Source organism: Saimiri boliviensis, chromosome 12 (genome assembly GCF_048565385.1).
Source record: "Saimiri boliviensis isolate mSaiBol1 chromosome 12, mSaiBol1.pri, whole genome shotgun sequence".
NCBI classification, from domain to species: Eukaryota; Metazoa; Chordata; class Mammalia; order Primates; family Cebidae; genus Saimiri; species Saimiri boliviensis.
This window is the reverse complement of record NC_133460.1, coordinates 103,522,574-103,539,856: the sequence shown is the minus strand read 5'-3', so window position 1 is coordinate 103,539,856 and position 17,283 is coordinate 103,522,574. Positions and strand designations below refer to the sequence as shown.

The 17,283-nt window shown below is 45.1% G+C and overlaps 1 protein-coding gene and 1 pseudogene across 1 annotated transcript; both read left to right on the top strand.

The window, feature by feature from the left end:
* The first annotated feature begins 2,349 nt into the window (after positions 1-2,349).
* LOC101040413 (large ribosomal subunit protein eL8 pseudogene) lies at positions 2,350-3,406 on the top strand (annotated as a pseudogene).
* Positions 3,407-6,054: 2,648 nt separating this feature from the next.
* On the top strand, positions 6,055-16,094 carry PRDX3 (peroxiredoxin 3). Its single transcript, XM_003922155.4, has 7 exons — positions 6,055-6,119; positions 7,465-7,597; positions 10,092-10,233; positions 10,816-10,951; positions 11,867-11,970; positions 14,745-14,910; positions 15,293-16,094. Exons 1-7 carry the CDS (start codon positions 6,084-6,086, stop codon positions 15,344-15,346), a joined length of 771 nt encoding a protein of 256 aa, XP_003922204.1. The 5' UTR covers positions 6,055-6,083; the 3' UTR covers positions 15,347-16,094.
* Positions 16,095-17,283: the final 1,189 nt, after the last annotated feature.

The window sequence follows — 17,283 nt, the reverse complement described above, 5'->3', positions numbered from 1 at the left end:
TCACAAGATCAGGAGTTCAAGACCAGCCTGGCCAATATGGTGAAACCTCGTCTCTACTAAAAATGCAAAAACTACCTGGATGTGGTGGTGGGTGCCTGTAATCCCAGCTACTCGGGAGGCTGAGGCAGGAGAATCATCTGAGCCCAGGAGGTGGAGGTTGCAGTGAGCCAAGATTGGGCCATTGCACTCCAACCTGGGCGATAGTGCGAGACTTCATTTCAAAAAAAAAAAAAAGAGTTGAGGCTCTGGCCTCACACCTATAATCCCAACACTTTGGGAGGCCAATGATTGCTTGAGCCCAGGAGTTTGAGACCAACCTAGGCAATATAGGAAGACGCTTCTCTACAAAAAAGAACAAAACTAGCTGGGCTTGGTGACACACACTTGTGGTCCTAGCTACTTGGGAGGCTGAGATGGGAGGATTGTTTGAACCTAGGAGGTTGAGAATACAGTGAGCCATGATTGCGCCATTGCATTCCAGCCTGGATGACAGAGCAAGACCCTGTTTTAAAAACAAACAAACAAAACACCAAAAAAACAAAAAGGAATGGGGGCTCTGCAGTCTGCTTTCAAGGTTTAAATCCTGGCTCCTTTCCTTTCCACCTGTGGGACTTTGGGCAAATTACTAAACCTCCCCAACCATCAGGTTCCTCACCTTGGAAGTGGGGGTGATAAATTAAAAATAGTACCTGTGACTGGGAGTGATGGCTCACACCTATAATCCCTACACTTGGGGAGGTTGAGGCAGGCAAATCACTTGATGTCAGGAGTTCGAGACCAACCTGACCAACATGATGAAACCCCATCTCTACTAAAAATACAAAAATTAGCCGAGTGTGGTGGCAGGCACATGTAATCTCAGCTATTCAGGAGGCTGAGGCAAGAGAATTGCTTGAACCTGGGAGGCAGAGGTTGCAGTGAGCTGAGATCGTGCCATTGCACTTCAGCCTGGGAGACAGAGCAAGACTCTGTCTCAAACAAAACAAAACAAAAAACAAACCAAAAAAACATACCTGTGTTGCAGGGTTTGTGCAGATGGAATAGATACTGCATTCAACCCAGAGCTTGGCCCCATAGTATGGACACCGGAGATAACAGTAAACCAGAGGGACAAAGGTCACTAGTCACTTCCACCTGCCATCTTCCCCTTCACCTTCCCAAGGTACCAGGATAGATGATTTCTCTATGAAGCCCTTCTTGGCCTCCTTCTCTAAAGTCTGATAGCACTTCACTTGCTCTCCTCTTTTATTTAATATAACAAACGCTATGTGCCTGTGCTAATGCCTTTAAAATATCTACTCATTTATTCCTCACAAAAACCCTTGGGGGAAGTACTAATATCATTTCCATTTTACAGATGAGAAAATGTGCAAAGTAACTTGCCCAAGGCCATGTGCCGGCAGCTGGCAGAGCTGGTGTGTGAACCTTAGCTGTGCACCCTCATCCATTATGCCTCTTTCATGCCTCTTAAAATGCTGGACCTTGGATAGGGTTTTTTAAATTGTCCTATCAGTATTCCCTGGATACACAGACGGTTCCTCAGCAGCAGGGCCTGAGTGATCCTCTCCAGTACATGTTTATTAATGATTAAATCACATTGTTGGCCAGGCACAGTGGCTCACGCCTGTAATGCCAGAACTTTGGGAGGCCAAGGTGGGCGGATCACTTGAGGTCAGGAGTTCGAGACCAGACTGGCCAACATGGCGAAACTCAGTCTCTACTAAAAATTCAAAAATTAGCTGGGGGGTGGTTGCGGGTGCCTATAGTCCTAGCTACTCAGGAGGCTGAAGCAGGAGAATCGCTTGAACTCGGGAGGCGGAGGTTGCAGTGAGGTGAGATGGTGCCATTGCACTCCAGCCTGGGCAGCAAGAGGGAAACTCCACCTCAAAAAAAACAAAAAACAAACAAACAAAAAAACTGCAGGCTGGTGTAATGGTACCTCATGCCTGTAATCGTAATCCCAGCACTTTGGGAGCCAGAGGATCACATGAGCCCAGGAGTTCAAGGCCAGCCTGGGCAAGATAGCGAGACCTTGTTTCTACAAAGAAAACAACCCTGCAGTATGAAGAAGAGGAGATATGAGTGTGGGTGACGTCATCTCATGAATCAGCTGGGGAAAAGGTGCTGAGGCTGAACTTCATCAAATACACTCGCTGGGTGGTCAGATGTACGGAAGTTCTGGGTTCTTGCCCTACCTCTCTACTTCTAGAAAGCAGTGTGACTTCAGGAAGGTCTCCTCATCTCCAAAAGGCTCAGTTTTCTGAGCCTTTTAGATCTATTAAATCACTGGAATAGGCTACAGTATATAATGTTTTTAGTCTCTATTTATTCTAAATTTTGGTCCCTATTTCTTCTAACTTTTTCTCTTTTTATTTTCTTTCTTTTTTTTGAGACAGTGTCTTGCTGTGTTGCCTAGGCTGGTCTTGAATCCCTAGGCACAAAGTGATGCTCCTACCCTGGCCTCCCAAGTGCTGAGATTACAGGTATAAGCCACCATGCCTGGCCTTTTTCTATTTTTTATAAAAATTGAAATGAGTCTGTCTCCTCCTGCTGCCCAAGATGCCGAAAGGAAAGAAGGCCAAGGGGAAGAAGGTGGCTCCGGCCCCTGCTGTCATGAAGAAGCAGGAGGCCAAGAAAGTGGTGAATCCCCTGTTTGAGAAAAGGCCTAAGAATTTTGGCATTGGACAGGACATCCAGCCCAAAGAGACCTCACCCGCTTTGTGAAATGGCCCCGCTATATCAGGTTGCAGCGGTGGAAAGCCATCCTCTATAAGCGGCTGAAAGTGCCTCCTGCAATTAACCAGTTCACCCAGGCCCTGGACCGCCAAACAGCTACTCAGCTACTTAAGTTGGCCCGCAAGTACAGACCAGAGACAAAGCAAGAGAAGAAGCAGAGGCTGTTGGCCTGGGCAGAGAAGAAAGCTGCTTGCAAAGGGGACGTCCCCACTAAGAGACCATCTGTCCTTCGAGCAGGAGTTAACACTGTCACCACCTTGGGGGAGAACAAGAAAGCTCAGCTGGTGGTGATTGCACATGACATGGATTCCATCAAGCTGGTTATCTTCTTGCCTGCCCTGTGCCGTAAAATGGGAGTCCCTTACTGCATTATCAAGGGGAAGGCAAGACTGGGACGTCTAGTCCACAGAAAGACCTGCACCACTGTCACCTTCACACAGGGTAACTCGGAAGAAAAAGGTGCTTTGGCTAAGCTGATGGAAACTATCAGGACCAATTACAATGACAGATACGATGAGATCTACTGTCACTGGGGAGGCAGTGTCCTGGGTCCCAAGTCTGTGGCTTGCATTGCCAAGCTCGAAAAGGCAAAGGCTAAAGAACTTGCCACTAAACTGGCTTAAATGTGCACTGTTGAGTTTTCTGCACATAAAAATAATTAAAACAATACAAATTTTCCTTCAAAAAAATTGAGATGAAATTCACTTAATATAAAATTATTTTAAAGTTTACAATTCAGCGCCAGGCGTGGTGGCTCAAGCCTGTAATCCCAGCACTTTGGGAGGCTGAGGCGGGTGGATCACGAGGTCAAGAGATCGAGACCATCCTGGTCAACATAGTGAAACCCCGTCTCTACTAAAAATACAAAAAAAATTAGTTGGACATGATGGCGCGTGCCTGTGATCCCAGCTACTCAGGAGGCTGAGGCAGGAGAATTGCCTGAGCCCAGGAGGCGGAGGTTGCGGTGAGCTGAGGTCGCGCCATTGCATGCCAGCCTGGGTAACAAGAGTGAAACTCCGTCTCAAAAAAAAAAAAAAAAAAAAAAAAAGTTTACAATTCAGTGACCTTTAGCTAATTCATAATGTTATACCCACCTCTATCTAGTTCCAAAATATTTTCACCACCACATAAGAAAATCCCGTACCTATTAAATAGTCTCGGCTGGGTGCATTGGCTCACACCTATAATCCCAGCACTGTGGGAGGCCAAGGCAGGCAGATTTCTTGAGGTCAGGAGTTTGAGATCAGCTTGGCAACATGACGAAACCCCATCTCTACTAAAAAATACAAAAAAAATTAGTTGGGCCTGGTGGTCACACCTGTTGTCCCAACTACTCGGGAGGCTGAGGCAGGAGAATTTATTGAATCGGGGAGGCAGAGGTTGCAGTGAGCTGAGGTCCCACCACTGCACTTCATCCTGGGCAATAGGGAGAGACCCTGTCTCAAAAATAAATATATAAAATAAAAAATAAATAGTCCCCATCCCAGCTCCTACCAGTCCCTAACAATTGCTGATTTACTTTCTGTCCCTTTGGGATTAAATATTTTAGATGTCTCATATAAAAGGAAACACACTATTTGTTCTTTTCTGTCTGGCTTCCTTCACTTAGCTAATGTTTTCAAAGTTCATCTGTGTTGTAGCATGTATCAGTACTTCATCCCTTTTATGGCTGAATAATATTCCATTGTGAACTACAGTACAATTTTTTTTTTTTTTTTTTTTTTTTTTTTTTCCGAGATGGAGTTTCGCTCTTGTTACCCAGGCTGGAGTGCAATGGCGCGATCTCGGCTCACCGCAACCTCCGCCTCCTGGGTTCAGGCAATTCTCCTGCCTCAGCCTCCTGAGTAGCTGGGATTACAGGCACGTGCCATCATGCCCAGCTAATTTTTTGTATTTTTAGTAGAGACGGGGTTTCACCATGTTGACCAGGATGGTCTCGATCCCTTGACCTCGTGATCCACCCGCCTCAGCCTCCCAAAGTGCTGGGATTGCAGGCTTGAGCCACCGCGCCCGGCAATTTTTTTTTTTTTTTAAGACAGACTTTTACTCTTGTTGCTCAGGCTGGAGTGCAGTGGTTTGATCTAGGCTCACTGCAACCTTTGCCTCCCAGGTTCAAGCAATTCTTCCACCTCAGCCTCACAAGTAGCTGGGACTATAGGCATTCACAGTCATGGCTGGCTAATTTTGTATTTTTTTTTTTTGGTAGAGACAGGGTTTTGCCATGTTGGTCAGACTGGTTTTGAACTCCTGACCTCAGGTGATCCTCCTACCTCGGCTTCCCAAAGTGCTGGGATTACAGGTGTGAGCCACTGTGCCTGGCCTACAGTACAATTTTGAGCTCCAAAATTATAATCTCCTTTTTTTTTTCAATCATCTGCTACACACAGACATAATTAGACAAACACAAAGAAGGAATGAAGTGAAATAGTCGAAACTTGTGTGTCTGCACATCCAAGGCAGTCCTTTCCACGGCTGGGAACTGGTACCCAGGGTGGCGCCTAGCAGTACCTGAGATGGTTTTAGAAAATATACTGGGCCAGGTGCAGTGGCTCATGCCTGTAATCCCAGCACTTTGGGAGGCCAAGGTGGGTGGATCGCTTGAGGTCAGGAGTTTGAACCCGAGAGGCAGAGGCTGCAGTGAGCCAAGATCATGCTATTGCACTCCAGCCTGGGTGACAGGGTGAGACCCTGTCTCAAAAAAAAAAAAAAAGAAAAGAAAATACCAATTCCAATATAGCAATTTGTCACACTTACTGTAAGGCCACCGTGTGATTTTTATCTACGTTTGATGTGCTTGCTTCAAAGTACTATGGTCACCACTGAACACTTGGCTTTACTAATTGACGAAAAACAAATTTTAAATTTGTCCCAATTTGAGGAAGAGAGGCCAAAATGGAAGACTACATACAATTCCAGTGGTTTTCAGGCCAACAAAGCCTTGATGTGTCTAGCCCACTTACCTTATTAACGGACTAAAACTGCATTAGTAATTAATTCAATTTCATACAGAAGCCAGAAATCTCTACCTGAGGCTGAAATAAGAAAGGCATCCTTTCACAGAAATAGTGGAAACAGTAATCCACACAAGGTTAACAATGGGAAATACGGAAATAAATAGCTAATTCCGCGCCTGGATTCGTTCTTTTTTAGGTTGGGGCGACGGTAGGAAAACTACGTGTCAATTGCAGAAACCTTCAGCCTAAAGGGAATTTCTCCCTCAGGGTCCCCCAAAAACAGGGAGCGGGGGCTCATCCCGCCCCCGCCCCCGCCCACAGAGGCCCCACCCACCACCCGTAGGCCCCGCCCCTACATCTCTGCCCTCCCCGCGGCGCCCGAGTGTACTGAAGATGGCGGCTGCCGTGGGAAGGTTGCTCCGCGTGTCGGTGAGTGGCTGTCGGCTGGGGACAGGCGTGGAGACACTGTGGTGGCTCCGGGAACTTGCTTCCCAGACAGGATCCCGCGCCTCTGGGCATGAGGGCCATGCGCGCTCCTTGGAGGGTTTCTGCGGGTAACTGACCCTGAGGCCTCCTACCCCGGGGAAGGTTCCATGCGCCTGCGCAGAACGGCCAAACCCGCCCCCCCACACCCTCCCGCAACCCCCTTGCTCGCTGCCTCAAGTCGGTCTTCGCTCGCCGTCCGCACTCCCCAGGCCCATCTCCACTTAAGGTCCTTACCCTGCTTCTGCCACCGACCCTATGAACCTTGGGCAAGTGCCTTCGCCGTTCTCAGCCTGTGTACTTAAGATGGAAAGAAAGCTTACGTCAAGGCATTGCTATGAGCAGCCGCTTAAATACTGGATAAAAACGCGCAAAGTGCTAAAATCACGAAGGCGTTCCCTCCTAACCCCGCTCCCGCGTGTTTCTGCTGCTGTTTCCTGCTTTCCTGTGGACAGTGCCTCGTGCTCTATTGGTACACGGCTTTCTCATGGTGGGGTTCAGCACAGCCTCTTTCTCTTTCCGAGTCATTTTGGACATTAAAGTTGAGCAAACCGGCAGAGTGCGGTGGCTCACCCCTGTAATCCCAGCACTTTGGAGTCCGAGGCAGGCAGATCACTTGAGCCCAGGAGTTTGAGACCAGCCTGGACAATATTAGTGAGACCCTGTCTCTACAAAAAAATAAAATAGCTGGGCGTGGTGGTGCACGCCTGTGGTCGGGGCTACTGGGGAGGCTGAGGTGGGAGGATCACTTGAGCCCAGGAGGTCGAGACTGCAGTGAGCCAAGATTGCGTCACTGCACTCCAACCTGGGTAAAAGAGCAAGACTCTGTTTCAAAACCAACCAACAAACAAAAAAAGTTGAGTAAACATTTCCCTTGAGCCTTTTCCAGACTCCCAGAGGCTGAACTTGGCTCCGCTTGTTGACTGGTTGCTGGTGCTGGAGGGGCCTTCTTTTTTTCTAAGGAAAACCATGACATGGTAGAACATTCCCAGCAGATAGTGCTGGGAAAGGCCAAGCCAAGTCCCCTGGCTTTTGAACCCTGTGTTGCTTTTAATCGCATGGAGTTTCCGATTCTTGAATCTTTGTGTTCTTATAGTTCCCCTCCACCTTGCAGTCTCCCAGGAGAAGGGAGTGTTAAAAACATGGAGACCCAATCCATACTTTTAGAGTTTGGGGTTTTCTATTTGGTTCACAGAAACAGGGACAGTTGAAACCACCGTTGGCACGATGCCCATTCAGCCTTCATTCACTAATCCAGAAAAACTTTCTAATACAAAGTTTATCTTTTCAGGTTGCCCGACATGTGAGTGCCCTTCCTTGGGGCATTTCTGCCACTGCAGCCGTCAGACCTGCTGTATGTGGAAGAACGAGCTTGACAAACATACTGTGTTCTGGTTCTGGTCAAGCAAAATTCTTCAGCACTAGTAAGTGTTAATGTCATGTCTTGGCTGGAGCAAGGTAAAAGAAACATAAACCATCGTCTCTGGATAGGGGCTCTGAACCCAGGCCATACATTAGACTCAACCTGGGGAGCTTTCAGAAACATAACACTGCCCAGTCCCACCTCAGACAAACTAAGTCAGTCTCTGGGATGAGACCAGGACATGAAGTTTTTTTTTTAACACTCACCTGCTAATTCTAATGTGCAGCCAGGGTTGAGAATCACTGAGGCAAACTGCCCCTGTCACATTTCCATGTTGCTTGCCAGAGCTTTTAATCCACTATGTTAAGGATGGGGTTACTGGGAGCTCATGCCTTCCAGGTCTGCTGTGTCTGAAGGGGTGTGACTGGTGGGCAGCCTGTGGGGACCTGAGAGTGCAGCTGTGCTAAGATTCAAACCTGTCTGCTGGCCTCAGATGGCCACTTAGGAACCAGGCCTGTCTAATGGTATCTTCTGTAATCTGAGTGAAATTTAGCTGTTTCTTGAGATTTACATTCCATTCTCTAGGATATGGCCTTTGCTAAGATCAGCCTCAGATAATGAGTGGTATTTGAAAATACCTTGTCTAGATTTAACTGGCCTTTGAAAAAGCATGTATTTAACATGTAATGGTTTGAGGGGATATGCTTTAGTAAAGGCTTTGTGGGTAAAGTGTTCTAAGAGGTTTCACAATTTTACTGTCCTGGAGCTTTAAAATATTTCTAGTAGGGATGTGATACCACAGGCTTAAAACTTCACTCCACTGGTTTCAAATCCCCATCCCCAGCAGCTCCTCCTGTTTCTGTTCGTGACAGTCTCAGGCATTTTGTCATTGGATCTGCTCTGTCCTTCATTCCCAGGTTAGAAGCAAGTTCTTTTCGGTTTTGACACATCTCTTGCATCTATTCCTTTCTGTTCCTTCTGTCACATTCCTCCCCTCAATACTTCTCACTAAGATCACTGAAATCGAGGCTGGGTGCAGTGGCTCACGCCTTTAATCCCAGCTCTTTGGGAGGCCAAGGCAGGCAGATCACTTGAGGTCAATAGTTCAAGACCAGTCTGGCCAACATGATGAAATCCCATCTCTACTAAAAATGCTTTAAAAAAAATTAGCCAGGTGTGGTGTTGCGCTCCTGGAATCCCAGCTACTCAGGAGGCTGAAGCAGAAGAATCACTTGAACCTGGGAGGTGAAGGTTACAGTGAGCTGAGATTGCACTCCAGCCTGGGCGACAGAACGAGGCTCTGTCTCAAAAAAAATCACTGAAATCACCTCCTAACATGTCTCCTCCTTCCTCCTGCTTCTCTTTCCCTCCTGCCAAACTAATCTTCCTAAAAACTGCCATCTCTCTTGTATTTCCTACATAAAAAGCTCTCATGACTCTGTTACAGTCTTTCCTGTTAAGAAGACCCGGCCAGGCGCGGTGGCTGACGCCTGTAATTTCAGCACTTTGGGAGGCTGAGGCAGGTGGATCATGAGGTCGAGAGATTGAGACCATTCTGGCCAAGATATTGAAGCCCCATCTCTACTAAAAACACAAAAATTAGCTGGGTGTGGTGGCACACACCTGTAGTCCAGGCTACTCAGGAAGGCTGGAGAATCGCTTGAACCTGGGAGATGGAGGTTGTAGTGACCCGAGATCGTGCCACCGCACTCCAGCCTGGCAACAAAGCAAGTCTGTCTCAAACAAACAAACAAAAAAACCCAGCCGCTTAGTGTTAAAGGACTCTTGCAGCCTGGCCTTCAACCAGTCCTGCCTGCTGTGTCTCCACCTCTTCCCTCTGTACCCTTAAACGCTTTCTGTTCTCGTTAGACTGTGCTACAGGCTGCTCCAAACACATGCCCTGTTCTTCCTTCCTGCTATTTCCTCCATGCCATCTGCCTCATCCCATCTAGACTTGACAAAATCTGAACCATATTTTAAATCCATCTCTAGTCTCATGTCTTCCTTAATTCCATTCCTACTACCTTTGTCTTTCTCTCTTTGGTTTCCATAGCACGTGGAATTTGTGCACAATATAAAACTATAGAAGGAGAAATTAAAGTCGGTCCTCTGTATCTGGGTGCTGCATCTGTGGTTGGTTGAATCAAAAATATTTGGCGGGGGGAATGGATGGTTGTGTCTCTACTGAACACACAGACTTTTTTCTTGTCATTCCCTAAACAATACAGTTTAACAGCTATAGACATAGCATTTACATTGTGTTAGGTATTATGAGTAATCTAGAGGTGATTTAAGTATACTGGAGGGTGTGTGTAGGTTATATGCAACTCTTTACTTTTTATGTAAAAGACTTGAGCACCTATGAATTTCCATATCCTAGAACCAATCCCCTACAGGTGGCAAAGTATGACTCTAAGATGTACAGTTGAATCGAATGTTTTGATTTATACTACTAAGCAGTTTATACTACTAATTAATTATGAGACGTTTAAATAAAACCATAGGTGCTTGAAGTAGCAAATGATGAACTACATATGAGTGTGGGTTTTTTTCAGGTTCCTCATACCATGCACCTGCTGTCACCCAGCATGCACCCTATTTTAAGGGTACAGCCGTTGTCAATGGAGAGTTCAAAGACCTAAGCCTTGATGACTTTAAGGGGAAATATTTGGTGCTTTTCTTCTATCCTTTGGATTTGTAAGTGTAATTTCTATGATGCTTTTTTGTCATTCTGAGAGCAAGCACGTATCCTGTTTCCACACTGAATTGTCTAGCCCTAGATACTCTTGTGAAAGGAAGAATTCTTCCTGACCCTTTATCACCGATGGCCTTGTTGATTACAGCTTGGATCTGTAGCTTGTTTACAAGTGATAAACTTCAGGGGTGGGATAGGGCAGCTTTCCTTTTCCTATGACTCTGTATCTCTGGAGCAGTGCTTCTCTAAGCCAGTCCATGAAAAAGTTCCCACTGGTCTGGGGAAAAATGGGAAAAGTAGGCATAATAAAATGATTTTGTACATAACGCAGCTTTACTCAACTATTTTTTTTTTTTTTTTTCTTAAAATGTGTGTTCCCTTTCTCCAGTTTTTGATGTAGTTCCTAAAATATAAAGGCGAGGGGAGGTAGTAGTACTTTTGCCAGCACAATGCTATAGTCCAGTGAGGACGGTTAACCATCTTGCCTTTTTTACCCTTGGCAAGTTGAACTAATTTTAGACTACTAATTGTTAAAAGCCATATTTTTTAATTCTCTAATGAGAATTTCTACCCTTTTTTTCCAGCACCTTTGTGTGTCCTACAGAAATTATTGCTTTCAGTGACAAAGTGAATGAATTTCACGACGTGAACTGTGACGTGGTTGCAGTCTCAGTGGATTCCCACTTTAGCCATCTTGCCTGGATAAATACACCAAGAAAGGTATAGCGTCGTTCCCCTAGCTTTTGCTCTTAGAAACTTGTTTGGAATAATCTAAATTTCTCGCTGTGCTGCTGTACTATCAAGATCAAATTACTCAAGGTTTTTATTTTTGTTGGTTTTTTTTTTTTGAGACAGAGTTTCACTCTTGTTGCCCAGGCTGGAGTGCATTGGCACAATCTCGGCTCACTGCAACCCCTGTCTCCCGGGTTCAAGCAATTCTCCTGCCTCAGCCTCCCTAGTAGCTGGGATTACAGGCATACACCACCAACCCCCAGCTGATTTTGTATTTTTAGTAGAGACAGAGTTCTTCATGTTGGTCAGGCTGGTCTTGAACTCCTGACCTCAGGTGAGCCACATGACTCGGCCTCCCAAAGTTCTGGGATTACAGGTATGAGTCACTGGGCCCAGCCTACTCAAGCTATTTTTTAAATTCTCCATGTTTATGTTTGAGAAATTAGTCTTTAAAAGAATGCTCTAAGAGAAAAGGCACCTGTAGTCCCAGCTACCCAGGAGGCTGAGGCAGGATGATTGCATGAGCCCAGGAGTTTGAGGCTGCAGTGAGCCGTGATTGCATCATTACATTCTAGCCTGGTGATAGAGCGAGACTCTGTGTCTTTAAAAAAAAAAAAAAAAAAAAAAATGGAAAAGGTCTGTAAGCCAGTTTTAAATCTTCCTTCTACCCCTTTCTAGCTGTGACCTGGAACAAGTTACTTTTTCTGCCTTAGTTTCCTCATTTTGATAGTATGTACTCCAGGGTGGTTTCAAGGAAGCAGTAAGTTAATAGAATAGCAGTACTGGGCCCAGTAACTACTGTTACCTATTGCCATTATTGTTGGTCTGAACATTGTGGTACATGGTCAAGAATGTTGTGAGACCACACAGTCTGACAGTGAGTCATGTTTGCATTTTTATTAGAATGGTGGTTTGGGCCACATGAACATCGCACTCTTGTCAGATTTAACTAAGCAAATTTCCCGAGACTACGGTGTGCTGTTAGAAGGTCCTGGTCTTGCACTAAGGTAAGATCCTATTTCTGATGAACTTAAGATTATTTTTCATGTTTAGTATCATTCTACTTCTTAGGGGATTTATGTCAACCTTGGTAAAGCATGTTTCAAACCAGAAGAGTCTGGCTGGGCATGGTGGGTCACACCTGTAATCCTAGCACTTTGGGAGGCCAAGGCAGGAAGATCACTTGAGCTCAGAAGTTCAAGATCAGCCTGGGCAACAGAGTGAGACCTCATCTCTATTATATTTAAAAAATTAAAATTTATAACAAAATCAAAAAATCCTTAATTTTAGTCTTTAATAAGCACTGATGAAATGCCTCCTGCAAACATTGTTGGTCTCTCAGAAATGCTGAGACATGCGTGTCCCTCCACCACCCTGGGTCTCTTTCTGAAGAAGGCTGCCTGCATCTTGAGGCCACACTGCTCCATACTCCTAACTTGGTGGGAGCCACTTCCATGCGGACACAGTTGTGACAGTGAAGGCATCAGACTGTTTGGAGAAGTGGGGACTAACAGGGTAAGAGGTAGTCTCTTGGAATGGTGACCATCTTCATCCCTGGAACCAAAGAGTCCTGGGTTCGATTTTTTTTTTTTTTTTTTTTGAGACGGAGTTTCGCTCTTGTTACTCAGGCTGGAGTGCAATGGCGTGATCTCAGCTCACCGCAACCTCTGCCTCCTGGGTTCAGGCAATTCTCCTGCCTCAGCCTTCTGAGTAGCTGAGATTACAGGAATGCGCCACAATGTCCAGTTAATTTTTTGTATTTTTAGTAGAGACGGGGTTTCACCATGTTGACCAGGATGGTCTTGATCTCTTGACCTCGTGATCCACCCGCCTTGGTTTTTTTTTTCTTTTTTAAACTCAGCTACTTAATAGCTGTGCGACTTCGGGCCAGTGATTTAACCTTGTTGAGCCCCAGTTTTCCCATAACTAAAGTGAGGATATACCTCACAGATGGGTGTGAGGATTAAATAGGTGACACAGCTAGAGTTTTTAGCATAGTTCCTGGCAGCAGCTGTTAGGATTTCTGTCCCAGAATGTCATTTCTATCTGTATTCAGTCTCTTATTAAACCTTTATTCCTTTGAGTGAAAAGCTTTCAGTCCTCAGCAGCCCCACATTCAAACATAACCTTCCTGGGACAGATGAGAACTTGGGCCTTAGTTGACGTCCTGAAGTCTGCTGAGAATAGGAGTGAAGGAGGGGTTGTGCGGAACTTGACATCCAGGAAGGGAGGGCCTCCCTTTGATGTGCCTCACAGTTTTTCTGGGGGCTGGTCAGCTTGAAGCTACAGTGCAGTGGCGCAATCTCAGTTCACTGCAGCCTTTGCCTCCTAGGTTCAAGCGATTCTCTTGCCTCAGCCTCCTGAGTAGCTGGGATTACAAGCATACGCCACCACACCCAGCCAATTTTTGTATTCTTAGTAAAGACGGGGTTTCACCATTTTGGCCAGGCTGGTCTCAAACTCTTGACTTCGTGATCCACCCACCCTGGCCTCCCAAAGTGCTGGGATTACAAGCATGAGCCACTGCACCCAGCAGGCCATTTTTTTTTTTTTTTTAACTTTAAAGAGATTATCAAACAAAAGCCTAGCTCTTTCAGAACTGGCAATGGCCAGAGAAAGGATACTGGCTATTTTTCTCCTAGGGTTCCCTTCCCTGTGAGAACTCACTAATTTTGCAGTTACCTCTCTACCGGTTTTAATATTGAGATTAGCGAGAGAGAAGCTGAGTCTGGCTTGTAAGATAAGACTTTCAGGAGTCTGTCAGCCCTGCTGTGTCCCAGCTCTCCCTCTGTTTCTATTGGTGGACTTCAGTTGGCTGCAACCTCTGGGAGCAGTTTCACCTCAAACCCGAGGCCCCCAATGCCAGACCCAGGGATGGAGAAGCACGTTTTTACCCTGAGTTTTCTCTAGCTTTCATTTTCCATGAGTGAGTGACACCCGGAATTCCCACATCCTTTTAAGACTTAAAACCTTAAGGTTAAATAGCTGTATACATGTAGTCACAGCTACTTGGGAGTCGAAGGTGGGAGGATCAGTTGAGCCAGAAGTTGGAGGCTGCAGCATGCTGTGATTACAACTGAGAATAGCAGTGCATTCCAGTGTGGGCAATATAGTGAGACTCTGTATTTAAAACAAACAAACTCCCAGGCTAAACATACCTGCATCTGTCACAGTAACACCAACACACAAGATAAACCCAGACCACTGTGGTAGCATGGTCATCTCATTACATGCGACTACATAGTTAAAAGTGATGGGCATGGTTTTCTGTTCTGCATAGACTTAGAGCCTGTACATTTTTTGTACAAAGATTTTTTCCCCACGGGATTCCCCCCCCCATTTCCCCAAGAATTCATCAATAATAAACAGTTAATGAACACAGATAAAATACCTCTCAGTCTCTTCCCATCTGCCTATGAGTTTCTTGCCAAGATATGATACAGCAGCTCAAAGAATGCTTGCCAAGTCACTAATAAAGTCTTTGTTCTCTCTAGTTCAGTGACTTTCCAATACTGTTGACATTCAGAGAAGCGTATGAATTTGTAAATGTTACCATACTGCATGTTTTTTATGGTGACCTGGTTCAGTCCTGCCATTGTTAAAGCATCTGTCATCAGTAAGAGACAACAAGCTTTTTGCACAACAGTGAAAACTCCACCTTAAAGCATATGATCATGCTTAACAAATATTAAAAGGAGAATTAAAGACCTAAAAGGGAAGAGTTGGTACTGTTCTAGTTCTGGTACTGTTGAGACGCTAATGAGAATAAATTATCTTGCAGAGGTCTCTTCATAATTGACCCCAATGGAGTCATCAAGCACTTGAGTGTCAATGATCTCCCAGTGGGCCGAAGTGTGGAAGAAACCCTCCGCTTGGTGAAGGCATTCCAGTACGTAGAAACCCATGGAGAAGTCTGCCCAGCGAACTGGACACCGGATTCTCCTACGGTAGGTTTTGTTCCCCAAAAGCAGTGAGGTCCACGTTCCCTCGCCTCAAGAGCTATTGACCTGTAATATCCACAAAACGGAGCCCTCCCTTGGTGCAGGTGTCCAGACGATGTGCAAACGAGTGAAGCTGCTGTGGAGCAGAAGGCGTGGGGGTGGGGAAGAGCCGGGAACCAATGATCAGGGATAGGCATAGGCAGGGACAGCCAGGAACAAATGATCAGGGACAGACAGCCTTCAATGAAACTTGTTTCTGTATGTTTTAAAGGAAACAAATCTTTAAAAGTTTAAAGAACTTTAGGTTAAAAATTGGGAGATTGCCACTCATTTTGGGACTATTATTGTAAAGTCACAGTTACCTAATGAAATGTTTTTATATTTTCAGATCAAGCCAAGTCCAGCTGCTTCCAAAGAGTACTTTCAGAAGGTAAATCAGTAGATCACTCATGTGTCTGCACCTTCTCAACCCATAGAAGAACCACAGTTGAAACCTGCTTTTATCATTTTAAAGATAGTTATTTGTAGAAGGCAAGGAACCAATTATGCTTGTATTTGTAAATATTGCTCTAAATGTTTAATACTGGCTAAGACCTTTTAAACATAGGTAGTTGCTAGTATAAGGAGTCCTTTATTGGTGACATTTTGGCGGCTAGCTAGCTAGTTTCTACAGAACATAATCTGCCTCTATAGAAGGTGATTCTTAGATTATGTCTTCAATGGAAACACTCTTCTGTTTTAGCCTTACCTGAATCTTGCCTATATCAAAGTAGAGCAACACTCATTGAAAACTTCTGATCAAGGGTCCTGAAATTGTCGTCTTTAATGTCTTTGTATTAAACTGAATTTTCTTTTAAGCTGCCAGTGATCACAATTTTCAGTTATCAGCTGTCTTACTCCTGCAATGAATGTTTATGTGATTGAAGCAAATGTGAATCATGTTGTTTTAAAAAGTGGCAGAGTGACTTAACTATCATGCATGATCCCTCATCCCTGAAATTTATAGTCATTTTACTTATTTTATTCATTAGCTAACTTTGTCTATGTATATTTCTAGATACTGATTAGTGTAATTGATTATAAAGGATATTTGTTGAATCCAGGGATTGCATTTTGAAATTATAATTATTTTCTTTGCTGAAGTATTCAGTGTAAAATATATATCATAAAAATAAACATATTTTAAAATACTTGCATTTTAGCATCATTAACTGTTGGATGAGCTTATTCTGGGCTCTCCTTTCCTTCTCAGATTATATCAACAAACATTTATTGAGCATTTACCTCAGTGGCCACAAAGAGAATAAGATGTTGGTTCCACACTCAAGGAACTCAGGGGCAAGACAGATAGGGAAACATTTACTCATTGTTTCAGTAAATCCTTGAAGGCCTACCCTGCACCAGATGCTGTTTAAGAGGCTCAAGAGTGAACAAAGGACTGACACCTGCTTTTAAGCGCTTAGCTTCTAGGGGAGAAGCACGATACATGTAGTAGAGTGTTTGGAAGGAAACGAATGTGGAGTGAAGCCCTGCTGAAGCAGAGTTGTAGATGTTCTAGATGGGGTTGTCAAGGAAGGCCTTTAAGGGAAAGTCTGTCTCTCTACATCAGTTTTCTCATCTGTAAAATGAAGACAATAATTGTACCTATCTCAGAGTTTTGATGAGCATCAGAGGAGAGAAAATGTGTAGAAAGTGAGAGCGTTAAGAGGATAAGAGGCTTCCAGTCAGAGGGCAGGGAAAACACAAAGGCCCTGAGGCAAGAGCGGCTCAGAGCGGGTGCAGACTGACGGCGACTAGGGCAGGGGTAGGGTGCCAGAGTGCCTTTTGGCCAGGCCAAGGACTTTAGGTTCTGTTCTAGGGTGGGGAATGTAAGGAAGGTTTTGAAAAACAGGGTGACATCAACTTGTTCTAAGAGAATTACTCTGGTTCCTTGGTTAAGACTTGACATAGCCATCCAAAGTGGGTAAGCAGGCCAGCGGGCCAGCTTTGTGACATCCTGGAAGGTAGAGACAGCAGAATAGTACAGCATGCTGCACACCGCGCTGGTGCTGTAGATGGATTTCTGCAGCATAACAGAACATTGAGGAGTTGGAGGGGGTACCTTACTCAACTAGGAGGGTCAGGGAAGGCTTCCTGGAAGAGGAGATAAAACCTTGGAGGTTAAGAAAAGTGAGCTAGGCGAACTGAGCGAATGTAGAAGCAGAAGAGTCACACAGGCCTGAAGGACACCGCTAGCTGATTTCCTGTTTCTGGAGGGGCAGGGCAAAGGAAGGAATCAGCCTGCTGGGGGTTAATGGCCTGCACTGGGCACTTCTGAGTGGCCCGGTGCTGTGTTAAGGGATGTTTTATCTCCTTTGATCCTAAACAAAACCCTGATAG